Here is a 25,798-nt window from a genome sequence, read left to right on the forward strand (position 1 = left end):
TTTTTCATCCGAACCTACTTTTTCTGACACCCGACCCTATATGGCTAACGGAGCATCACCCTAAGGCTATGCATTGGCCATGCCCTAACATGCTTTGTCAGGGAAGAACAACTTGTTCACAATCCGCTGGAGAATTTCCTTCCTTCGGGACTTTGAAGGGTTGAAAGGGGCCGGTGGCTTTTTTCCAAGATTTTTCACTAGCACGAGGCACCAATTTTAGTTTTGGTCTATCGCCTTGGTGAAAGTAGCCTGGAAGATACTTTCTGATGTGAAGCACACGCTACGGTACAACGCCGTGTTGTAGTGTCGGGAACTCGATGACAGGGGGCAAAAAATGAAGAGGACATCCGCTAGCCGGACCAATTTGGAGAGAGAAGAGTACATGTCGATGTTAAGTAACAACATTGTTTGCTTATACTTTGAGTCATCCGCTGCTTGTTCCATGCATCCGTCATTTGCAGATGGCACGGTCGGCGCAAGTCTTACATATTTTCTTGTGAGGCTCGTTGTAAAAGTCGGAGCTGTCGTTTGCTTGCGCGTATGGCTATATGTTGGCATGTGTCGTCATGGCGTATTCCATGTCAGTGGCCAGGTTGGCCGACGGTGCCCATGTCATGTGGGTTGTGTTGTATCAGTTTTAGTCCGGTTTTCCATCGATTAACTGGGCAATTCTCACTCTCTTCTTAATCAATAAAAAATGGCAAGTCTTTTGCCTCGTTTCAGAAAATTATTATAGAGACAACGCCGCATTCTCAGCAACATGTCTTTAAGAAAACACAGACTTAATGCAGTCGTCACAAATTTACTCCCTTCGTTCTTAAATATAAGTCTTTGTAGAGATTTCACTATGGAGCACATAAGGATGTATATAGATGCATTTTAGAGTGTAGATTCATTCATTTTGCTCCGTATGTAGTCTATAGTGGTGCCATTTGATCATGCGCTGGTCTTGAGCTTACGGAAGGCCATGGTTGCACCGTCCATCGGCCTTGGGTGTGGAAGGTAACCGATCTCCGCATTCGGATTCGACAGCTCCCATCTGAATAAAATGATCACATATGCTGTTAACTACCAAATGAGAGTTATATTGCTCACATATATATTATGGTGGTGATTATATGCATAAATAAGAGTTTAGTTAATATACTAGTAGCACTCACTCGTATCCAATGGAGAGGTGATGCAACATGATGGTAAGCTGCAGCCTAGCGAGCATGTTGCCGGCACAGATCCTGTAGCCGCCACCTAACACCTGGTACGTCCCTGGCTTTGCCGGCTCCTGCATGAACGCGTCCATATCGATTCATCCATTAGTTTATTCGCTGCCATTAGCCGATGAATGATCGATGACATAACCAGGTATAGTTTATGTGCTTACATCCCATCTATCGGGGTTGAAGGTGAGGGGATCCCGGTAGAAGCTGGGGTCGGTGTGCAGCGACCTCACCCACACCAGCACCGACCACCCTGCCTGAATCATGTACCCGCCGTACTCCACGTCCTTGTTGGCCACGCGGTGCACCATTGGCGCGATATTGGCCATCCGGATCGTCTCCTCCTCCATCTTCGCCGTGTACTTCATCTTCGGGAGGTCGTCGTGGGTGATCATCAACGGTGAGCCGGCTTTGCTCTCGCTCAGCGCCATGTTCTCCTCTCGGAGCTTCGCGAGGGCGGCGGGGGATTTCGCGAGGTGGTAGGTAGCCCACATGATGGCGCTGGCAGTGGACTCGTAGCCGGCGATGACGAGGGAGACGATGTTGTCCACCACCTCCTCGTCGCCCAGCTTCTTCCCCTGCTCGTCCTTCATGTGCATCAGCCCGCTCATCAGATCGTCGCACTCCTTGCCCACCTTCTTCCTCGCCTCCAGCTCCTGCCTGAAGACCGCGTTGAGCTTCCGACGGCACTACACAAGCCATTATTTTTACCCGCGTTGAGCTTCCGACCGCGTTGATCTGGCCAAACTGGAGCGTCTTGTGGGAATGAGTTCCAGCCTTGGTGGGATCTACTACTAGGTTGGAGAGCCGCGGGACAAAGCCAAGAAAGACCGCGCGGGTACTCCTCCCGCTCCTCTACGTACGTACTACTCCCTCCTTTCCGGTTTATAGGGCTTATCACAAAATTTCTGTTTTTTCATTTTATAAGGCTCAATATGGTTGTTCCTCATTACATGTTCAGATTCCAAGTTGCATTAAATCATTGCATGCAAATATTAAGAGGAAATTGACCAATGCATGTACTTTATGCATGCATGCATTGCAATTAATACATTGGTAAACATTATTTTTTGAGGAAAACAAGAGCATTAATTAGGTGCTTTTGCAAACTACAAAAAGTATTCCACCACTCATCATCTATCTTGGTTGGTGAGATTTTTGAATTGAGCCCTATAAACCGGAAAGGAGGGAGTAGTATACTTATTGGCTCGCGCAACAGAGCAGAGCAGAAAAAAAACGGCAAGGACCGAACCGCCTCGTCCCATGACAGCCGCGGAGTACTTATTATTACTAGTAAATGCGCACGTGCAATGCACGTTAATATTTAGGGAATATATTAATTGCACACGGATATTAGGTATGCTATTACTTTGTGTATTAATTCTTTGATTAGTGTAATATTTGGTACGATATTAATTGCACGTTAAACACGTTGAACGCTCGCCATTGGAGCAGTCTAAATCGTTGGATTGACTTAGTTTGATAGCTGAGATCAGTCTGTCCCTTTGGGTCTTTTTATATTGGTATAGATATAGATATAGATTAAACCGATGGATCGGGAAAAACAAGGAGTCTCCTTTTGCCGTGTCGGCGTAGGACTCCCGCGCGCACGACCGACAGACCACCCCCAGCCCCAGCATGCAACTCGTCAATCGCCGTGAGTTGAGCTCGCCTCTGCTCTGCTGCGGCCTGCTCACGTACCGTACCACCGCGAGGATTTGCATGTCTCCTTCCGATCAGCGCCGCCACTCCGGCGACTCAGTTCCTCCTCCTTCCTTCCCGGCCTTCTTTACCGTGCGTTTAGCCAGACGGCGATGGCGACGGCGACGACGGCGGCTACTGTGCCGCACGGCCGCCTGGAACGGCCTAGCCCAAAGAACGCACGCCACACACACGCGGAACACCTCGATTCCATTCCTTGCCACGCCGGCAATCGCGATTCAGGGGAGCCATAGCTCGTCGCTGCTAGGCGATCGATCGCCTCCCTCGCCGCCAACTATCGCCTCCTTCCTCTCCGGTCAACACGGAATCGTCTGTTCCGTCCGTCCGGCAGCTCCGGCACCTTGTTGATTCCTCGCGCGTACAGACCTCCATCGGTTCCACAAATCCGTCTCCGCGCGCGTGGGCGTCCGCCGGCCGGCCACCTCTGCCCAATCCCACCACCATCCTCTCCGAACCTGAGTACTGGTACGAATTTGTGGTCTCCGCGTGCTGTCTGCTTCGCCGCCGGAACCGCCATTTCTCCTCTCACTGTCGCTGCCGCAGCCGATCCCTTAACTTGCGCGTGCATGCATGCGTGCGACGTGGAGCGCCAGCTTTCGCACCGGCCGTTTACTGCTCTCCCTCACTATTTGCTGTTTCCAAATACGAGATTTCAATATGAACTACCACATGTAGTTTATGTTGAAATCTCTTTGACACTTTTCTAATCAATCCTAATAAAGTAGTTCCATTTTCATGAAATTTCAGTTTCTTAAAACTTTTATCAGCTAATGATACTGCTCTTTTTATTTTTAAAAGATTACAAAAAAAATGGCTCGCGAATAATTGTATTTTCTTTTAGGGAAAGCGAGTAGTAATTGTCTTGACAACGCATGTTACTTTGTAAGCGATCATGACGAGACGCTTGGTACTACTCTATTGGCCGGCATGACGCTTCATGCCGGCCAGGGAGCAGCCATGGAGACAGACATGGGTTACGGACCATCTGCTAGCTAGTCCGCACAAGAGTTCTCCATTGTGTCATGTGAGCTAACATCGGTGCCCAACAAGCATGAGTTCAGACCCAAAGCGACGCCGCACGGATGACAACTCTCCATATTTAAAACGAACGCTACCTCAAAAGGTCTCGAATAACCAGGGAAGCATCTTATATAATGGCGATCCCCTCGCAAACTAAAAAACCAAACCTAAACACACACGCTGTGCTTAAACCAACACACGCCCACCTAACATGATGTGCTTTGTTTCACAGCCTGAACTCCAACTCCATGATGAATCTCCCAAAACTTCAGGAGCCCAAAAGATTTGGTGACAACGTCAACAAGCCAATCATTCATGCAGTTGCAGTTGCTTCCCCAATATTAGCGCTACTTATGGTGACATGAAAAATTTAGATTAGTAGAATCTCGCATCCAATTTAGTGCAACCTCGCTGTTTCTTATGCCCGGTGGGAACCATTCAACCAAACTGGTGGTGGACAACACCATGGCATGGTCGAGGACCGCCAATGGTGCAGTTAGCACTTGGCGACTCCCCTTGAGGCCGTAAGACATCTTCTCTTATGTGGTTTTAGACATGTGGTCGGGTCCAACACCGAGCAAGTGACGGGTGATCATTTCTAGCATCGTTTTTGATGGATTGGCATCTCAAGGTTCTTTGATGGGCATAAAGAGATTGTCTTGGTAGCAACCACCAAACTAGTATAGCAAATTAGGTCAGCTCTGCAGTTATTCCTTGTGTAGTTTCATCCATGTCTTGGTTCTTTTCAGGAATAGTTGATTTCACGAGGCGAGCATGATCTCTTGCGTCATAGGTGTAGTCGGCACCACGGTAGACAACAGTGCAACTGAGCTGCCTTGTTGCCGCCGCATGCGTGTGCGGATGCCATCGTGGCGGCGGTAGTTTGTCACCAACTGCTGCTGATCCCAACTAAGTAATTTAGTCAAAATCATTGGCTAAACAACCCTCGACCTAGAACTGGAGCTGTTAATTTCTTATGATTCAGACTGGTTTCTTGGCACCCTGTCCATGCGTGTGCTGTTAACCACTCGGTAATTATTACTAGTATGTGTTGTCAGTGTGAGCATTCTATATTTATTTATTTATTTTGTCTGCCTTCAAGCAAGGGTATGGATTTACAAGATTCTATATGCTGCCCTCATATACTCAGAATCCAAAATGCTTTCAACAGTCCAGTACAGTATGATATTTCTTGGATAACAAACAACATTGATCTGTAACTTTGACATCCATCTAGTCTAGTAATGAAGCACATAAGGTTCCATATCAAATGAGCTTATTTTACTTAACCCACACGCTCATATATGCAGGAAAGGCAGCTCCGCTCCCCAAGATGAGGGGTCTGCATGCTTGGTGATGCCCAGCATGTGTGGGCGGCATGCGCCGTTTACTGGTACCACTAAGCATTTTGCCTTTCCTCTGTAACATATATGGCGGTGCTAGTGTTTTTCCATCGCGTCGTGGAATTTTCATCTGTGTTCTGTTATTTTGCTTCTCTATCAGCTGGTTGCTTGCTTCTCTATTAGCTGGTTGCTTGCTTCTCGTGGTTAGAAGTTCGAACGTCCTTTCTATGGTCCTGACAGACTTCATGTAGATGTATGTCATGATTTTTTGAACTTGCTAATTTGAATGGAATTGGCTGTAATAGAAATGACATTCTTTTACTTAAACATGGTTATGTTGGAATGATTTGTAGATATGTGAGCACGCTCATGCATGATGCATCGTGTTGCTGATCATGTGAGAATTTTGTATGACTAGCGTACATGGATATATGCTTGCACTGATGTATGATTGTTCCTCTGTTTAAATTAGTTTTTGGCTATGTGGTTCTGTACTAACACCATCCCCTTTCTAACTCGCTTGCTCTCGCAGGCTTCGCCGCCCTCATCCAAACACACCAAGTTTGGCAGTGAGTAGGAAGCTGGCGAGGTAGACAACCTCGCCGGGCCATCACAGACTCCTCCTTGGCCTCCCGCAGCATCTCCGACCCCCCTCCCCATGGGCACAGGCTGCAGGCCCTGGAGAGGTATGCACTCCTCTCCTTCCTTCCCCTTCCTGTCAAATGCGTGTGTTTATAGGCATAGCAATCTTGCTGTTACCAACTTTATATGTTGATTGCCTTGTTTATGTTCTATGTGTAATGACTATCTGTTTGCTAGATCCCCCGGTTAAATTGCAGAGAAATACTAGAATTTCGGTAGGAGGGTACTGTCCACAGTTTAGACAACTTCTTATACCTCCGGAGGAATAGATTTCTTGTTAAATTGGAGAGAAAGATTGCAACTTATGTCTCGTGGGGACATGGCAAATCTTTTGTTTTTTCTTCAAGTTTGTGACCCCTTAGAGTTTACCTTGTCTTAACTGTTGAGACTTGATAGCGTTCATCACATTTGGCCAATCAAATGATGCCCTTATGCAGTCAGAATTCAGAATGCATTCAATAGTCCAGTACAGTATGTTATTTCTTGGATAACGAACTATATTGATCTCTAACTTTGATATCCATCTGGTCTAGTAATGAAGTAGTAAGCACATAAATCTTCATACCAAATGGGTTCATTTTACTTAACCTATATGCTCATATATGCAGGCAGGTCAGCCTCGTGTTCTGCACCCCAAGATGATGGTCTGCATGCTCGGTGACACTCAGTATGTGGGGGAGGTATGTGTTGTTACTGGTACTACTAAGCAGTTTTCATTTTCTCTGTAACATACATATATGTCAATGCTAGTTTTATTGTGTTAGTGTCTTGGGGATTTTGAGCTTTGTTCTGATGTACCATCTTTTAGTTCACTTGCTTCATCTGGTTGGTTACTTCCCGTAGTTAGAAGTTAGAACAACCTTTCTTCGTTCATGACTGCATGTAGATGTGTCATATATTTACTTAGACTTACTAATTTAAATAGAATTGGACATAATAAAAATGACATTCTTGTACTTAAACTGGTTATGTCGGAATAATTTGTATATGTGTGAGGACGCTCATGTATCGAGTTGCTGATTCTGTGAGAATTTAGTACTACTAGTGCACATGGTTATATGCTTGCACTGATATATGATTACACCTCTATTTAAATTCTTTACTGGTTTCCAAATTAGCCCCTTCCTGTACTGTTTGAGTGCTGTGATACTTGTAGTAGCAGCAGCAGTGTGCTCCTGTACTGACGCTACCTCCCTTTCTTGTTTGCTTGTTCTTGCAGGATAGGCCGCCGTCTTCCAAGCATGACAAGTTTGGGTGAGGCAAGCAGAAGAAGATTGAACCCCTTACCCTCCCGCTATCTATCTCTATATCATGTTGCTCTCTCACAGCCTCATCGAGTTTATTTATTGTGTTGTGGGTGGTTTGCAGAAGTGTAGCAGTGGGCAGAGGAAGGAGAAGGTAAAAAAATGAGGTGTCATTCGACCATGCCACCTATGACAAGTTGCTCAACCCCTCCGCCCTCTCTGAGCGCCTCATGCTAACACCATCCTCCTCTAGATCTTACAGTCATCTCATTCTGCATTTGCAGTTGCAAATTGGTCAAAGCATTCTGCATTCTGCATTTGCAGTTGCAAATTGGTCAAAGCATTCAGCATTCTGCATACTTGAAATTTTATAACAAGTAAGCTGAAGATGGGGGATATGTGATGCAAGGTTTGATGATCTGCTGATTGGGGGGTTGTCCCCAACTTCCTGTGAGGTTAGATGAGCAATTTATTTTATTAGTCAACTTGTGATGCGAGTTGCTTGTACCCCTTGACCGTGCTTGCTAGATCTTGGTTGCAATAGTGTGCTAAGCAATCACATGTGGTGCCCGACAATCATGTCAGGCCGTTTTGTGATCATGGCCTTTGAGCAGTGGTAATTTTTAGGGTAGGTTTGGTTCGTGGTGTGGTATTTGCTTAGTCAGTTGAACAATGCTTTGCTATTGTGTTTTTCATAAATTTTTTGTTGCATAACTAAGCGGTTTTATGAACTCCACTGATTTGTGCATACAGGCATATACATTTATATTAGTTAAAATATCAAATCTTTGTTACACCAATTGTTGGGAAAATGAATGGTTGTCGATTAAGTATAGGGTCTCTTTCCACCAAGTGTTGCGTTTTTTCTAGAAATGGTCTCTTGCATGCATATATTCTCTGTAAGATGATAAATCCAGATTTATGGGTCTTGATTGGGGCCTACAGCGACGTGAATTCTTGATATGCGATGGCAATGTTTGTGCTTCCCGTGATTGCCTTATAATAAGAAGCGTCACCATTTTAGTGGATTTAGCATTTGAAGTACTATTGTGATCATTTTATGTACTAGTGATATGATTATCTGATTCATGGTGTTCTTGTATGGGCGCAGGAGCGTGACTTGTCAATGGGCATCTAGCAGTGGTTCTCTCCCCATGCAATGGCAGCGAGTTCACCGGGCCGCAGACACCATTCCTTCGGCTGTGGTTCAGGTAACTACTTGGGCTCCTCCCTGCTCTACTCCATTCTCTATGGTGCCCAGCCATCGTGTCAAGGTCGTGTACTTCCTGCTTTTGAAAGTGTTTCCTTGCCGACGGGCATCTTGACAGGATGTCACTCTTACCCTCCCTCGAGTCTGATCTCGGGAGAGCGTTGTCATCATGGCCTTTGAGCCATGGTAATTTCTAGGGCAGGGTTTGGCTTCTGGCGTGGTCAACTGGCCATACATTGCTTTTGTGATAGTGGCTGTAGCAAATAAACTCTGTATTATATTATGTCAAACTGTGGAGAATGTCACGCTATTCTGGAGAGTGCTCTATGGGTTCTTGTTTATCTGGGTGCTAGCTCTTAGCTCATTTTGCATCCAATTGTTGTCTCTTTGAAACCCAAGGTCCTGCTTCTCTTTAGGAGAGGTGCATGTTTTTTGGAATTTGGAAAATCATGCTTGGTACAGTAGTTGTGTGATAAGTATTATGCTACTGCTTTTGATCCTGTGGTGTGTAGGTTTCATAATAGTCTAGCAAAACACCCAAAGATAATGATGCGCGCTTCCCACAAGAGCTCTGGTTTGAGTCTATACTTTTTTGTACCAAGTATGAGTATTCCAAAATATGAAATGCAGTGTGGCGTCTGACGAAATAGTGTGAGACTGTTGTTCTTCATGGTAGTATACCGACCTTGTTTGATTGTTTAGGTCCGGCATTCCAGTGCTGAATATTGTGCTTTGAATGTCCAAAGGATGTCCCAGGAGGTCCTGTCATGACAACCAAATAAGTAATATTTGGTTCTTACTGTAGTAATACGGATTGTCAATATTCCTGCAGAACTAGTGAACGTCCTGATGGATCATCCTCTGGTTTTGCTTTCTGAATTCCAAAGAGCTAATTATCTTGGTGTTTGATAAAAGTTCATCTTACTTCCGTTGCCCTTGTAGTAATAGGGAAGCAGTGTCATGTTGAAAAAGGCCATGCTGGTGAATTGGCCTTTAGAGTTTAGATTTCCTTCTATCAATGCATCAAGATGTGAAAACGCGTGCGTTGTCTTACTGTTAAGAACTGTGCCATACACGATCTACTCGCGTGTTTTATGTTGCCAGATTTACTTGTTTTTTTCCTTTCAAGATTCTATAGGATTTGCGATGTTACTTACTTGATGAATGTGTTTGTGCTTCAGATGGACGACGGTGGCAGCTTAGTGCGAAACTTTGGCCCATTGTTTGGTGTTGGTGCCGTTGAGATTAATTGATCCTGAAAGTGGCAAAGGCATGGAGGAGAGAAGTGCCATGGGGGAGCAGAAATTTGGAAGCACTGGATAAAAGAAATGGCAAGACTTGCTACTACCTCCTATCCATAATAAGTGTCGTTGTTTTGTTTAGCCCAGTTCAAAACTGCGGCACTTATTTTGGATCGGAGGGAGTACTTGATATATTCCTAGTGATATTGTGTTGTACATACAGAAATGATTAGGTGGCTGGTGGCTGGTGGTATTGAATGAACTTAAGGATGTTGCAATGCAATGAAACGAATATTGTGTTGCTTGTGCTTTGTTTTCTGCCCAACTACTGGTGGCTGGTGGTATTGAATGAAACGAATTCTCTTCGGGGACCAAGAGTGATATTATGTATATACTGGATCGCGAAGTGATTTATGTATGCTTTTGGGTTGCTGCTGAATGTGGAAGTGATGTTGCTCATCCAGTGCCTGATGGGCTCTTGTTTTGGCTCGTTTTCTATTCAAGTGCCGTCGTTTTATATTTTGTGATTTTCAAAGGCATGCGTTGTTGTGGAATGATCCCATTGGAGTAAATGGATAGGCTTCTGATTTTCAAAATTTGGCGCTATTTGTTGCTTTGAATCCGAACCAGATTATGAAATTGTGCGCACAGCTCAAATAAGAAAAATTCATGTCTTAGGGTAGTTTGCAACTTATATCGTAGTAAAAGAAATTGTTCATGGTGCACTGCCGAAGGATGCTTGCTTGGTAGAAGTTGTGCAAAATCTAGTGAAAAGTTGTCAAAAAGAAAAATTGGTCACAATTTGCAAAGCTAGTCAAATGAATCCAGTACAATATTAGTAAATCTGGTGGTACCTTTTGTGAGATTGTAGTCGAACCACGATGGAAGAAAATTGAGTAAACCCTTCAATTCAAACCTGAGTATAAGATAACCTCTCGTAAACCTGAAATGGATTTTAGTCAAAAAAAATATGTACGACTAAGTTACGGGTTGATGCGGGGCCTTCTCTCTTATCTCTCTCCTCCAAACCTCCCGATTTGGTCGATCCGAAGTAATTGGAATGCCAGGTTTTCCAGATTAAAAAAAAAACTATCCCCATATCATACGGGTTCTAGTCAATCCAATACCAGGTTGCCGATGCCGAACCAATCTTGTTGCGTACGCTCCTTAATTGACTCGTACTACGTCCTTCTCCTTGAAACCAGGCGCTCCTTCAATCCGCTCCCACAACCAACGCAACATTGATTGCAACCGCTCCGCCCCATGCACGCGCGCCTCCAACCCCATTACTCCCTCTTCCCCCGTTCTCGTTGCAAGATCCGCGAGGTGCGATCCATCCTGCCTTGATCCATTGGCCGCGGCCTCCTCCCGCGCGCTCACGCGGATCGTGCTCTCATCTGACGCCTCCCCTTTCCCCGCTCGCTCTTCGCTGGACACGACGCCGCGCTCTTCTCCCCTCTATAAATGGACACCCCCTTCCCTTGATCTTGGTCTGCCCCGCCCCACACGTTGACCCTCTTGCCTCCGCTAAGCACCTCCACCTCCTTCTTTCTCCTCAATCCAGCGTGTAGCATTACCTACATCGGCGAACTTGGCCGGCAGTCAAAGGTTGTGCCATGCCACTCCGAGGCACTGTCTGGACGCCGCCCGTGAGATGGACTGCAGAGGGCCACGCCGCTAGACCGGTCAGCGTCGACATGCCTGCCGCCTACCAATCGTTCAAAAATGTGAGGCATCTTGGTTTAGTCCGCCTTCTATCTAACAACATGCCGTTTCTTGATCCAACCTCCTTCTATATATATAAAAACCTTGGCATGCTTGGTGGCACACCAATTGATGAGTTTTTCTTTCGTGTGAACTTGGTGTAGATGGTTCTACTGGGTGTGGAACAGAAGATATAGCCAGGAAGTTGCTGGCAATGTTTCAGATGATTCAGAAGATTTAGATGAATCGTTTCAAGCTAAGTTTAGTGGAAAAAAATCTAATGCATCAGCATTTGATAGATGCATCATTTCGTTTGTAATGTTGTTTTTCTAGGCCTTCATGATTTTAAAGTTGTAACAATAAAGCAAATGTGTGGGCAGGAAGTCGTCGGACAAGAGCACAAAAAACCCGGGCATTGGGTGAGACACGGAGGTACATTCCGAATGACGGGACAACTGTGTGCATGCCATGTTTGATACAAAGACGAGCGAGTCAATTCAAGCAAAGGATAGACGTGCGAGCACTATGCGGGCTGGATGAAGCGCTGCGTGGAGGTATCCCCCTGGGCATGCTCACCCAGGTTATCAGGCCCTTGGGGAGCAGAATAAGCAGGTGCTTGTATGAATTTTTATGGTGTATATGCAGTGTTAGGTCCCATGTTTTTCTAAAAATTTAACTACATGAACATGCAACAACAGAGCTGTAGAAGAAGTGGACCTTACCAAATTTTGTTTTCTGGCACTACATTACGATTTTGTTGTTGGCTGATTGCTGCACCAAGGCTAGCTAGTCCAACTTTCGGTTTGTGTTATAAAATACATTATTCATGCATGCTTTATTAATCATGTTCGGCCCCAAGACATTACAATTTTCCCTCTATAGTGAATCCAAGTACTATGCTAAATTGATATGTCAAGTTCAAGCCACTTACTTTCTCTCGAGTAATTTTATCATTTTATTCTATATTTAGTCTGTATTACATTGTTGAAAGGTCTAACACTTGGCAGTTTTATCCGAAACGCGTACTGTTAGCAGCTTTATTAGAATGATACAGGGGTTTGAACTGCAGAGTTGTGTATACTAACACTCAATGCCAGTTCTTTTTATTGAGGTAGCTTAGTTACAAATTTCAACTCCCAAGTGCCAAGCTTCATGATATACTGCAAGATGATTGAGATTGGCCAGAAAAGCTTTCCTCAAATATTTAGGCAGGAAGACCTAGCACAAAATGTTTAATCTTTCACCTTTACAGTTCTGTTCTCACATACACGACTTCTTCGGCTTTTGTTTCACACCTTCTATTTTTTTGTGTGCAGATGATGGTTGGCAGGATCCTAGTGATGCAACCAACATCATTATTTGATTTCACAAAGAAGTACGTTTTTCTCACACTCAACCAGTGGAAGGTTGATGTTGAGTGATTATCGTTACAGGGTCCATTAAGGATCAACCTTCAGTACCAATTCTTTATTGCTCATCATCAAAGCAAAGGTTTCAAAGCTCACAAACACGAGGTGGAAGGAGAGGGTTTCGTGCTGCTCAAACTTTTGCGACTTTTCTGCTTTGTCTTCTTCTTTTGTTTGCTTACAAAAGGAATGCGCTGGGCTTTTTGCACTTCTTTTGGGATTCTTGCACTTGCTATTCAATGTTCTTTTGGGCTTCTTGTACTTGCTACTCAATGTTCCCACTTGATCTAGTTTTTTTGCGTGCTATTATGCCATGTCCAGTATTGTTAGAATGGTAGATGTTTAATGAGAGTGTTATGCTTTAGTAGAGTTGTTGAATTTAGCATTGGATTTGCCATTTTTTGGTCTGAGCACCAAAGGATCATTTGTTTTATCTTTTAGTTTGTCATTTGTTTGGTCAATTGTTTTTTGCTTATAGACAATAAAGCTTTTTATATAGGGAATGCGTGCCTTGTTGTGTGTGTGTGTGTGCGCGCGCGCGTGCGCGCGCACGCGTGTGTTGCATTTCTGTTGGCCATTGTATACACACTTACTTTCATGATGTACTTTGGTTCTGAATCTTTTTAAGAAAATTGTTTTTTATTTTATTTGATTGTCTTTACTTATCTTTAAAAACTAAAAACATGTGATTTTTGTTTTCTTATTTTTATTTTTAGTGTTTCTCATCTTGTATTTGCAAATCCTGAATATTTAATTCTCACTATTTGAATTTTTCTCGAGTTCTTGTAACATTGAGAAAGTCAAATGGTGAGAGCAAAGCAAGAAATTTAGACCCATATTGTCTTCTTCGCCCACCTTTTTTTGAAACAACCTCAAGCATGTCATAACTATGATTACAACAATGAAGCAAGCCCATCAGTTCTAGTACAAGCTTTGATCAGATAATAAAAAACTATGACCTATTGCTCCTTATCACTAAATTTCAGATCCAGTAAAACACAAGGTAGCATATGTACAAAATCGAACATTCAACATCGCCTAGGGGTGCTTCAAGCATCCCAAGTTTGTGAAACCAGATAGCATAAAAATGTGATTGAATCTTTGTGTAACCTTTTGGATTAAAGATTAAGAGACGTTTAGGCCAAAGTGTTTTCCATTGCTGCATACTTGTAGCTACAGATTGACTGCATTTATGCCTTTTTTCATTTGGATTTCCACTTCACCGAAACCCTCTACTCTTGTCGTCAGCATACCTGCGACTGAAGATTATTGAAATAACTCTATCATCGGTGTCATGATCTTGCACACGGAAGTTTATTTAGAAACTATGTTGTTTTATTTTGAGCTGTTTGATCTTACATATTGGTACAAAACAGAAGACATGGTCATGGAGTGATTGTCGTGTTATTGTGCATGCATTTCTTCCCTTCGCGTTATGCTGCCAAAGTTTGTAGGAAAGGTTCACACGACCTTTCATGTTTGTTTGTTTGAATGGTTGGTCCTGCTTTTGCATTATTTCTGCTTTAGTTTATGTAGACGATTATTCCTTGTTTTGGTTTCCAAAAAAACGTTGTGGAGAACAGTTGAGATGGGTCCATAACACCTCTGTCGAGAGGTATCCAGTCTTTGGTGTAGGTTGTTTTGCTCCTACAATGGTGTGTTTATCAAGAGTTTTTTTAATTTGGAGTTGGAGTTGCCATTGTTGGCTTTGAGCTACAATGGACTACTTTTATTTTATTGTGGTAGTCTACGAAAGATCATAACATTTTCGTTTGTTGCTTGACTGGTGAAAATAAAAAAATTCTTCTAAAAGGTAAAGCTTTGTTTACAGAAATAACTGGAATTTTTGTATGTTTACTTTATATCAGCCGTTCTAGGTACAAAGTAACGAGGTCATCATATATTCTTCTCGGTTTCATGTTGCACCTGGCTTCTGAATCTTTTAGGACAAATGGTTATTTCATTCGGGTTTCTTTGCTCATCTTTAAAGCAAAAAAAAGGGATACTTTACCATATTTTCATTTGGATGTCCTTGCTCATATTCCGACAATGAAGCAACCAAACAAGTTTTGGTACACGTTCAATCAGATGATAGAAAACCTACTAGTGAAGCACATCCTATTGCGTGTAGTCACTAGTCATGTTGTATTTGGTTTCAGAATCTTGTTAAGGCAAATTTTTGGTCTAGAATGTACACAAATTTTGGCAAGGAGAAGATGTATATTTTTGGGGATGAGAAAAATGAGAGAGAGGAGAGGGATCCAATGCTTTGTTGCTTGTGTCATTTTCTTTGCCATGACAAATTGCGATCGCTGATCTATACAGAAGAGAGACTATCTCATAACTGAGACTTTTAGAGTTGTTGGACAGAGCTGTGCAAATGGCCTCAAAGCGGCTGCAAAAGTTTGTATGCCTCTCATATTCAGGGTCTAATCAGTACGCAGGTTCTTCCAAGGAAGAATAGAAGCACATTAGGAAGGCTGCTATATTCCTTATAAGTGTTCTATACTGACTGAATGTAATCTAACAAATTTTATTATTAGACTATGCATGAAAAGCAAAAGAAAGCATGGCCATTTGTGACCCATAACTGCTATTTGAGATCTTTGAAGTCGAGTTAGTCGTTACCACGCCTGTTGGACATGACGTACCACAACCCTGCCGAACCAGTATACTTTATCAGGATGACATATATGGCACCCATGATATTCCACCCCTTATTTGCATAAGCGAGTATGAAAACCCACTGAGATTTATTTAGTACCAAATCATCAAAAGCATTTGTCTAGAGTAGCAAAAGCCGATCTTATTAGTCAAGGTGCCCACATTTATTTAGCAGAATATTTGCAATGAACAAATTTTGGTTCTTATAATGAAGAAAAATGTGAGTGGAGGTCTTCCGGAGTATAGAATAACTATTCATTGTTGTCGGATTATGACTCAGAAGGTTATTTCCCAACCAGGCTTGTCCTTTTGATCTCCTATTACATACAAGGCAACTGCTGACCTCTTCATTTCCTATCTGTATGCGCCCAGGACCAAATGTGTTGTTAATCTTGCGGCTGAGATAATTCTGCAAGATTGCACTAGACATGTTGATGTAACATATGTACATTTGCATTAGATGGCCAGCCCGTATGCTTGACCTCTATGGTTTTTAGCTAAAATGAACGAGCCGGTGGTGGAGTTTTTTTTTAGTTTGCGATGGTGGAGTTGTTGTAATGGCATGCTGTGTTTTCATTCCAATGTGAAAAAAAGGCATGGCCATGGAACGACTGTAGTGCCATTGTGCATGCATTTCTTCCAAAAGCGTAATTATGCAAAAAAAAAAGTATAGCAAAAGTTCACCTGGCCTTTGCATTTCTTCCCAATGTGGCTTACTGACATCACTGTCGCGATTTGTCTCTTGGTGTAGTAATGTTGGGGACTTGGGGTTGACCTTTAGTTCTCCAACAAGCATGTTGCAAAATTTATTCTACAATAGTTTTACGCTCTTGGTGATGCAGCATTTAGTTGCCTCTAAAATCAACCATGTACAGAGGGCAAGCAATATGGCTGTCGGTAATGGCTATTTGTTTCCTCGATATTGCTCTCGTTGATCATCGTTAATTAGGGGAACATTTTAATTTATTCAGCCGACACATCGAGTAGATGGACCAATCTCCTTTTGATATTTATTTTTAAAATTGATTCATGCAAGGCCTAGTTTGGTGCATAAGTAGTTGTACGTATTAGAATACTAGCTTTGGATCATGTGTGTACTGTAGTAGCTTATTAGTACAAAGCACATACAATCATGTATTCATATTATATTATATGGGAAATCTAACTGCCACACCACATCTTTCTTGAGGAAATCTTGGCATGTTACCACTCGATTGAATTGATCAATTTTCGTGTGAACCTTATGATGCAGATGCGAGCAGCAAGTCACGAGACAACAAAAGAAGTCCGGACACTGGGCCAGATGTGGATTGAGCTAGCTATGCTCCTGTCAAGGATGGTGGGCCAGCTGACAAGTGTCTATTTCTGAAGATTCACATTCACATGAGCCAATGCAAGCAAAGGTTAGTGGAAAATAAAATATGCATCAGCATGCATTTGTTCTATGCTTCCTTCCTTACATTGGTAAATATGCTTTCCTATTGCCACATGTCTTGATCTTAAAAGTTGTGACAATGCTTGAATCATTTGGCGGTATGTATAATTGAGCCAATTGGGCATGAAATCCTGATTCATTCCTTGTCTCACAAGAAAACTTTACACTGGTTTCAGGTTCATGTACTTGCTATCCATTGTTCTTATTTGATCTAGTTCTTGCATCCCAATGCACGTGCTTCTAGCTGAAACTACACCGACTTGCCCAGTCCTAGTAGAATGCGGCCTATATCTACATGCATGCCTATGAAATATAGACTCCTGCACAAGATAATGTCAAGATGAAAACTAACAGTAGCGAAATAATTCTTTGTAGAAAAAAAACATGCCTATGAGCTTTTGGTAATACTACATGGTCGCTTATGCTCATGCCATGCATAGATCATAAGAGGTATATCCTTAATTTGTGTTACATGATTTTTTGCTCCCATGGGCATATATTAACCTTTTTTTTCACATAATCAAGTAACAAATTTATATCCTTGTTAAATTTGTGTTACATGATGCTTTGCTCCCATAGATGATAAGTGAATTTGGCATGTAGTAGAATTTTATTCAGGAAGTAATATGACCGTGTTGACATGTTTGGTACCGCCAGATGGCTTTCCGCTCATGCATGTAGTGCGGTTGTGGATGCGTCTGTTCTCGACGCGTTATGCTGTCGAAATTTCTAGCGAAAACTCCCACGACTTGATGCAGCCGTTTCAAAAAAATATTATAGAGACAACGCCGCATTCTCAGCAACATGTCTTTAAGAAAACACAGACTTGATGCAGCCGTCACAAATTTACTCCCTTCGTTCCTAAATATAAGTCTTTGTAGAGATTTCACTATGGATCACATAAGGATGTATATAGATGCATTTTAGAGTGTAGATTCATTCATTTTGCTCCGTATGTAGTCTATAGTGGTGCCATTTGATCATGCGCTGGTCTTGAGCTTACGGAAGGCCATGGTTGCACCGTCCATCGGCCTTGGGTGTGGAAGGTAACCGATCTCCGCATTCGGATTCAACAGCTCCCATCTGAATAAAATGATCACATATGCTGATTACTATCAAATGAGAGTTATATTGCTCCACATATATATTATGGTGGTGATTATATGCATAAATAAGAGTTTAGTTAATATACTAGTAGCACTCACTCGTATCCAATGGAGAGGTGATGCAACATGATGGTGAGCTGCAGCCTAGCGAGCATGTTGCCGGCACATATCCTGTAGCCGCCACCGAACACCTGGTACGTCCCTGGCTTCGCCGGCTCCTGCATGCATGCGTCCATATCGATTCATCCATTAGTTTCTCCGCTGCCATTAGCTGCTGATGAATGATCGATGAGAGAACGAGTTATAATTAATGTGCTTACATCCCATCTATCGGGCTTGAAGGTGAGGGGATCCTGGTAGAAGCTGGGGTCGGTGTGCAGCGACCTCACCCACACCAGCACCGACCACCCTGCCGGAATCATGTACCCGCCGTACTCCACGTCCTTGTTGGCCACGCGGTGCAGCATTGGCGCGATATTGGCCATCCGGATCGTCTCCTCCACCACCTTCGCCGTGTACTTCATCTTCGGGAGGTCGTCGTGGGTGATCATCAACGGTGAGCCGGCTTTGCTCTCGCTCAGCGCCACGTTCTCCTCTCGGAGCTTCGCGAGGGCGGCGGGGGATTTGGCTAGGTGGTAGGTAGCCCACATGATGGCGCTGGCGGTGGACTCGTAGCCGGCGACGACGAGGGAGACGATGTTGTCCACCACCTCCTCGTCGCTCAGCTTCCTCCCCTGCTCGTCCTCCATGTGCATCAGCCCGCTCATCAGATCGTCGCACTCCTTGTCCACCTTCTTCCTCGCCTCCAGCTCCTGCCTGAAGACCGCGTTGAGCTTCCGACGGCACTACACAAGCCATTAATTTCAGTACTAGTAATAGTACACTGCTTGATTATAAAAAAACTTGTAAAAAAGCAATGGGTACGTATATATATACCTTGCGAGCACCATGAAATGCCGTCCCTGGAAAATCCAAGGGAAATGCCCGGAGGCCAGCAACCAAGCCGCCGAACCACTGGTCGATCTGGCACGTCAATGGCGACGGCTCCATGCTTATAAACATCTTGCAGATGTTGGCGAACGTCACCTGTCCAATGTAATTCCAGTGTAAGGAGTAAACTAAGGTCGACATGGACATAGAGAAATACTACGCATGCATGCATGCTCACGGTGAACTGAACTGGCTTAATTTCTTACTTCCTTGATCTCGGTGGCGGCGACGATGGTCCCCATGTCGGCCCACGCCGCTAGCGCCGCCACGACGCGCGGCTGCACAACGGTGGCGATAGTCTGTAGCGAGCTGGGACGGTTGATGGCAGCGAGGATGAAGCCCCGGAGCCTGGAGTGGCTGGCGCCCTCGACGTTGACGACGGACGTGTGGCCGACGAGCTCCGGCATGGGCCACCGCACGCCGAAGCTGTCGGCGGACTGGAGCACGAACTTGTTGGCGGCCGGCGTGCACACGATGACCGCGGGGGAGCCGAAGAGGTGCGTCCGGTAGATGCCGGCCCCGGCCCCGTGCGCGCGCCTTTTCGTGGCGATGAAGGCGTCCGGGTGGCGTGCCAGCTTGAAGTGCCAGAGCAGGGAGAGCGTCTCGCCGAGGAAGGGCAGGCCCATGTGGCCCGGCGGGAGGCGGCGTCGGCCGCCGTGCCTGAGGAAGAAGGCGGCGCGGTACCAGGCGTCGGCGGAGTGCCAGACGGCGAGGCAGAGCAGCGGGGCGGCGCCGAGGACGAGGCCCAGCCACCATGCCAAGTCGCCCGCGCCCATGCCTCCCACCGCCATCGCCATCGCCATCGAGCAGCTAAGCTAAGCTGGCACTGGATAGATAGCTGAAGCTCGATCGATCTGTTTGGTGATGATTGGAGGAGACGATGAGGGAGGAATATATAGAAGATCGAGCCAGGATCCCAAGCGGCTGATCCGTTGCGGCGTGGAGGCACGTGGGAACAAAACTAGGCTAGACGAGAAATTACATCGCAATTGCACGCTCGATAAATCTCTTTGGGTTTTGGTTGCTTGCGTTGTGATTTTGGCTTGATGACTACACGGGTGATGTGTGTGGTTTTGGCTTGATTTGGTAGTGCTTTTGGCAGCACGTACTGGGTAGCTGGCTAATCAGCGTGATTGTTCCGGGCGGTGGATGCCGTATGTGTCCTCGCAGCTAAGTTCCAAGCGGTCATCATGTTAGAACAAATCCAAGACCACCGCTGATCTATCGAGGACCAAAACTAAATTCAACTGTGACCTAGCTTGTATAATAATATTCGACACAAACCTAACAAACTTTACCTTGCCGAATATTCTTCACCACCTTAAATTCATCCATGCGTCGAACCTCCATGTACATTGAATTTGAGATACGCCATGAGCACCGCTGCTACTCCCAAATTCCAGGTGACTCCACCTGCTAGTCCCTTCTCGTCTTCTTCATAGTCAACACTCGAGCAAAATTAAGTTCCTCATTACTCTATTTTATGCTCCCAACTTCCGGAGTTTTCATTCAACGCCATCACACATCAATAACTTATCTGCGTGAAAATGAACAACTCACATATTGGACGCCACATATAAGAGTTACATGAACTCAATGTCGCCGCTCTTTCTTGACTATCTGTCTGAAACTTAAAAGAATTTCACCGTCACTTTGTGTCACCCTAAGTCAAATTGACAGTTGTCTCACCCTTTCTTCGAATAGTCTCTGACATGTCCCATAGCTATAGCACTCCGCCTCCTTCTATACTTGTCATCCGCATTTTTCCATGTGCACTGAACATAACAGAATATATGGTCATGTACTCTCTCAGCTTTTCGGAATTTCAAGCTTTCCGCCACTTTCTCAGATTATCCATGGTCAACTACTGTCCATCAACCGGCACCGATAGACCCAGTCACCAACTTGAATCTGGTACTCGTCAACACTGCTTCAACGCCCCCTGCACAATTTGCCTGACAACATATTTGACCCCTAGTGCCTTGGCATGTCGCTGTGTCCCGTGCTTACCGCACGCCTCGCCGCTATCATTGCGTCGAGCCTCTGCTGTCCTGGTCGAATCTCCCTGTTAGCAAGCCCCCACTGACTCAACCCACCCACCCCCACTACAGAGAACCATCGATCATCATCGACCGATGCCGAGTATCACGTCTCCATCAGACCACTGATACTCTTTCCGATCCACGTGTCTCTCGCTATCCCGCTAAAACAGGCTTCGACTCTCCGAATTCTTACACTGTAGCCCCTCCATCAGCACAGAATGAAGTCGTCCATCAGACTCCAGCTCCACCTTCAACATGGCTCCATGATGGTTGAGACGTGCCACCCCCGCACCCTATATATGGACTTCAAGCTCTCATGTGTACACAAACCTTGAATCAACCATGCGTCATAGTCTCGTCGAAGACGCACAAGCCCTCAGGCCTGCATCACGTGTTTCCACACCCCAGAAGTCGGTCACCATCAGCATCACGCTCATATGTCGTCGTCGCCGAAATCACTGCCGTCTTTTGCTTTGACCAACATCCATGCCAGTCCATCAGACAATCCAGTCCGACCCAGCCGAAATTATCCGACTGCAACCATGCTCCACCCTGCGTCTTGACCGCCTCACACATCTATGCATTGTCTTGACGCCCTGTGTATGCATACTCCTTCCCAACATGCTCCAGGCTCCTGAACCTTATACGCGTGTCGCCCGCGCTTGTCAGCGCGCTTCTGCTGCCTATCTACACACTCCCAGCCTTCTCATCAAACCGACCCAGAAAACCTTCCATGCAAACATAGGACGAATCTATTCACACCATATTTTTCATGTCAATGTTTGATACTAGCTTCTTTTCAAAAAAAATGTTTGATACTAGCTCCTCTGTGCACCTTAGTAGAAATACGATCAAACTTTTGATCCAGCCAAGCTACTCTCGTGCACACGTGTGACCCTGGCAACGCCTTCTTTTCATAAACAAATCTCACACTGCCTTTGATTCATTCGGCTTCTACAACGATGCTCAGCACGTCAGCCTCTCTCCCTTTGCTCCGCCTTGGGCTTATAGACACCACGCCTACGCCTGCACCAGTGGCCCAACCCTTGACACGGGCCATGGCCCATGGCTGCTCCCGCATGCGGCCGTGCTGCTGCCTTGCGCCTGCGCCTAGGCCGAGGCCACGCTGCGCACCATGCAGAGACGATGGAGGTAACTATATGGGCAGCTCGACACTAGTAGTTGAAGGAGTTGAAGACCCTGCAACTCTAGAAGCTATAACTGGCTGCCGCCGCTGTTCTGACCGCCGCCGCCGCTGCCGCCGGCCTCCTCCGGAGGCTCAGCTCCCGGCCGCTCCTGCTCGGGTGGGGGGTCGCATCGCTTCCCATGGCTACCCCTCTCTAACAGCTCGCGCAAGCATCCTGAGGGAGTTCCGGACTAGGGGGTGTCCGGATAGCCGAACTATCATCATCGGCCGGACTCCAAGACTATGAAGATACAAGATTGAAGACTTTGTCCCGTGTCCGGATGGGACTTTCCTTAGCGTGGAAGGCAAGCTTGGCGATACGGATATGTAGATCTCGTACCTATGTAACCGACTCTGTGTAACCCTAGCCCTCTCCGGTGTCTATATAAACCGGATGGCCTTAGTCCATAGGACGAACAACAATCATACCATAGGCTAGCTTCTAGGGTTTAGCCTCCTTGATCTCGTGGTAGATCTACTCTTCTAACCCACATCATCAACATTAATCAAGCAGGACGTAGTGTTTTACCTCCATCAAGAGGGCCCGAACCTGGGTAAAAAATATCGTGTCCCTCGTCTCCTGTTACCATCCGCCTAGACGCACAGTTCGAGACCCCCTACCCGAGATCCGCCGGTTTTGACACCGACATTGGTGCTTTCATTGGGAGTTCCTTTGTGCCGTCGCGATCGGGAAGGATGCCTTCTCCCGTCTTTAAAGACGGCACCGTCGTCAAGAGAGCTTTGGCCGCCGGCCAAACTGTCCGGCTAGGTGGTTTTCTTATGACCGCCTGTTCGGCCACCGCTCCGACGATGACCTTTCAGGTCATCAAAAGCGATCTTCACGTCAGCCCGGAATTCACCGAGCAGTTAGATCCGATTGAGCTCTCCTCTGTAAATGAGCTCTTGGATCGCATCACCGCCCTGGGAGTCGCCACAGACTACGATCAGATTGGGCTTAAACCCGATCTGAGAGAGATTAACTCTCCTCAGGCCACCCACCACGTTGTCGTGGTAGAGGAACAATGCGGCAACCCTTCTTCTACGTTGAAAACCAACTATGTCCGGATTCCCGATCCCTCCAAGCCGGATTCCCGCGAAGGGATGGACGCTAATCAAATACTGAACTTAGAGTCAGGCATCAGACTAGATTCGTTGGAAAGCATCCAGCAAGTCAAGCTTCCAAATCCGGAAACTTCTTGGCCTTTGAGCCTCAGATCGGGCGGGGTTCCGAACTTGATTCCACCCGCCCACCCAAACATAACCGATCTATCTCGAATACGGCAAGAGCCCGACGAAAAAGTACATCATTACTGGGCCAGATTCCTCCTGGTTATGAATAGGATAAAGGACTGCTGCGAAGAAAGCGCGATTTCAATTTTCTGCAACAATTGCACGGACAAGGGAATCATGAACGCCATAAGTCGTCGCGAAGTTACACGCTTCATCGACCTAGCGACTATCGTACAAAAATACTGTGCGGTAGAGAGTGCCGGGAACACCGAAACTAGGTTTTGGGACAGTCCGGCCTTGACCAGAACCCTAGTCCGAAGTAAAAGGGTGCGCCATACTCAAGCATCTGGGTTAAAAACCAAAAAGCAAAGACCCCCTAAAGGGCATGGAACCGTACTGGAGGGCTGGCTCAACGGACCCTGCAAAATCCACAGTACGGAGGGCGCCACTCCAACACACAGCCTTCGAGCATGTTGGATACTACGGCAGGTGGCCAAAAATGGCGAAGGCTTTTTAGCCCCGGGCAAACAGCCCAGCAGTACCGGTACGGTATTAACAGTCTTCGAGACTTTCGCATCAAATAACATGCGAAAACGAACAATCCACGGCCTCGCCGAAGTCTACCAAGTAGCAACAGCAAATCCATGGAGTGACACGGCTATCACCTTCAACGCCAGCGACGAACCTAAATTCCGAACAGCTAGAGCACCAGCCGCATTGGTCCTCAGTCCGATAGTGGACGACTTTCGCCTTACCAAGGTACTCATGGATGGCGGCAGCGGATTAAACCTCATCTACAAGGAAACCCTTCAAAAAATGGATATTGACTGGAGCCGCATCGAGCGAAGCAGCACAACCTTTAGAAGGATAATCCCTAGTCGAGAAGTACGCTGCACAGGAAAAATCACACTAGATGTAGTGTCGGCTCACCGGATAATTACAGGTCCGAGGAGGTCACGTTCCAAGTGGCCCTATTCGGCAGCGGATATCACGCTTTGTTAGGGCGAGAGGCATTCACAATCTTCCAAGCTATACCCCACTACGGGTACATGAAGCTCAAAATGCTCGGGCCCAATGGGATAATCACTCTTGCCAGTGATCCAGATACAGCACTCCGCGCTGAAAATAAGACAGCCGCACTGGCCCTAGAGGCATTGTCCGAAGCCCTAGCGGCAGAGGAACTAACTATGTTGCGCTCCATGGTGGATAGGGACGATGTGATACTCGATAAGAGGTCCAAGTCCACCTCTTTTAAACCAGCGGACGAAATAGTCAAATTTCAGGTCCATCCAACGGACCCCACAAAGACGGCCTCCATGGGGCACAATTAAGTCCTGATGTCAAAGCCGCACTACGAGAATTCCTTCGGGAAAATTGGGACATTTTTGCCTGGCACCCTTCAGACATGCCAGGAATCCCACGCAGGCTGGCAGAGCACAGCCTAAACATCCTAAAAGGATTCAAGCCGGTCAAACAAGCTCTTCGGCGATTTTCCGAACCCAAAAGACATGCAATGGGAGAAGAGCTAGCCAAACTCTTAGAAGCCGGATTCATCAGAAATATAAAACATCCGGACTGGCTAGCCAATCTAGTAATGGTACCAAAAAAGGACAAATCCTGGCGCCTCTGCGTCGATTTTAAAGACCTTAACAAGGCCTGTCCAAAGGACCCTTTCCCCCTCCCTCGCATCGTCCAAATCATCGATGCTACCGCAGGGCATGATTCGTTGTGCTTCCTCGACGCATACTCCGGATACCATCAAATCAAGATGGCGGAGAAAGACCAGGCCGCAACGGCATTCATTACTCCATATGGGCCATTCTGCTTCAACACAATGCCCTTCGGACTCAAAAATGCCGGCGCAACATATCAGCGCATGATTCAAACATGTCTGGCTACCCAGATAGGCAAAACAGTAGAGGCATACGTAGACGATGTGGTCGTCAAGACCAAACACGTCGAAACTCTAGTAGAAGACTTGAGGGTGACATTCGACAACCTCCGAGCATATGACATTAAGCTCAATCCGGAAAAATGCGTCTTCGGCGTCCCAGCCGGAAACCTCTTGGGCTTCATCGTATCCGGTAGAGGAATTGAAGCAAACCCGGCCAAAATCCGAGCTCTGTCACAATTGGATATTCCAAAATACCTCAAGCAAATACAAAAACTAACCGGATGCGTAGCGGCCTTAAGTCGCTTCATCTCCCATTTGGGAGAAAAGGCTCTGCCCCTCTACCGCCTCCTCCGGCGCACCGAACATTTCGAATGGACGGATGATGCCACAGCCGGACTCGAAGAAATAAAAGCCATACTGGCAACAAATCCGGTCCTGGCCGTGCCCAACCTGGGCGAACCTATGTTATTATATATCGCAGCAACACATCAAGTTGTCAGCGCGG

General features: G+C 45.8%; 1 protein-coding gene, 2 long non-coding RNA genes and 1 pseudogene across 4 annotated transcripts; 2 read left to right on the plus strand and 2 right to left on the minus strand.

Moving 5' to 3' along the window:
• Positions 1–936: 936 nt before the first annotated feature.
• LOC123038922 (ent-kaurenoic acid oxidase 1-like) lies at positions 937–3,308 on the minus strand. Its single transcript, XM_044462304.1, has 4 exons — positions 3,303–3,308; positions 1,379–1,903; positions 1,161–1,279; positions 937–1,039 (listed from the first exon to the last, which is right to left on the minus strand). Exons 1-4 carry the CDS (start codon positions 3,306–3,308, stop codon positions 937–939), a joined length of 753 nt encoding a protein of 250 aa, XP_044318239.1.
• A 1,960-nt stretch (positions 3,309–5,268) lies between these two features.
• On the plus strand, positions 5,269–7,314 carry LOC123040331 (uncharacterized). Of its 2 annotated transcripts, XR_006418129.1 has the most exons (5): positions 5,272–5,349; positions 5,483–5,552; positions 5,832–5,985; positions 6,550–6,621; positions 7,161–7,314. It is a non-coding gene; the product is annotated as an uncharacterized lncRNA (long non-coding RNA). The 2 variants fall into 2 exon arrangements; XR_006418128.1 differs by lacking the exon at positions 5,483–5,552 and having other exon boundaries at positions 5,269–5,349.
• Positions 7,315–7,414: 100 nt separating this feature from the next.
• LOC123040330 (uncharacterized) lies at positions 7,415–9,828 on the plus strand. The gene is made up of 3 exons (XR_006418127.1): positions 7,415–7,640; positions 8,297–8,396; positions 9,577–9,828. It is a non-coding gene; the product is annotated as an uncharacterized lncRNA (long non-coding RNA).
• A 7,997-nt stretch (positions 9,829–17,825) lies between these two features.
• LOC123040332 (ent-kaurenoic acid oxidase 1-like) lies at positions 17,826–19,738 on the minus strand (annotated as a pseudogene).
• Positions 19,739–25,798: the final 6,060 nt, after the last annotated feature.

Source organism: Triticum aestivum, chromosome 2B (genome assembly GCF_018294505.1).
Source record: "Triticum aestivum cultivar Chinese Spring chromosome 2B, IWGSC CS RefSeq v2.1, whole genome shotgun sequence".
Taxonomy (NCBI): Eukaryota; Viridiplantae; Streptophyta; class Magnoliopsida; order Poales; family Poaceae; genus Triticum; species Triticum aestivum.

Coding starts and splice junctions, on each gene's coding strand:
- LOC123038922 (XM_044462304.1), bottom strand. Junction 1,280..1,378: donor TCAACCCCGATAGATGGGAT/GTAAGCACATAA, acceptor GCGTTCATGCAG/GAGCCGGCAAAGCCAGGGAC. Junction 1,040..1,160: donor CACCTCTCCATTGGATACGA/GTGAGTGCTACT, acceptor CATTTTATTCAG/ATGGGAGCTGTCGAATCCGA.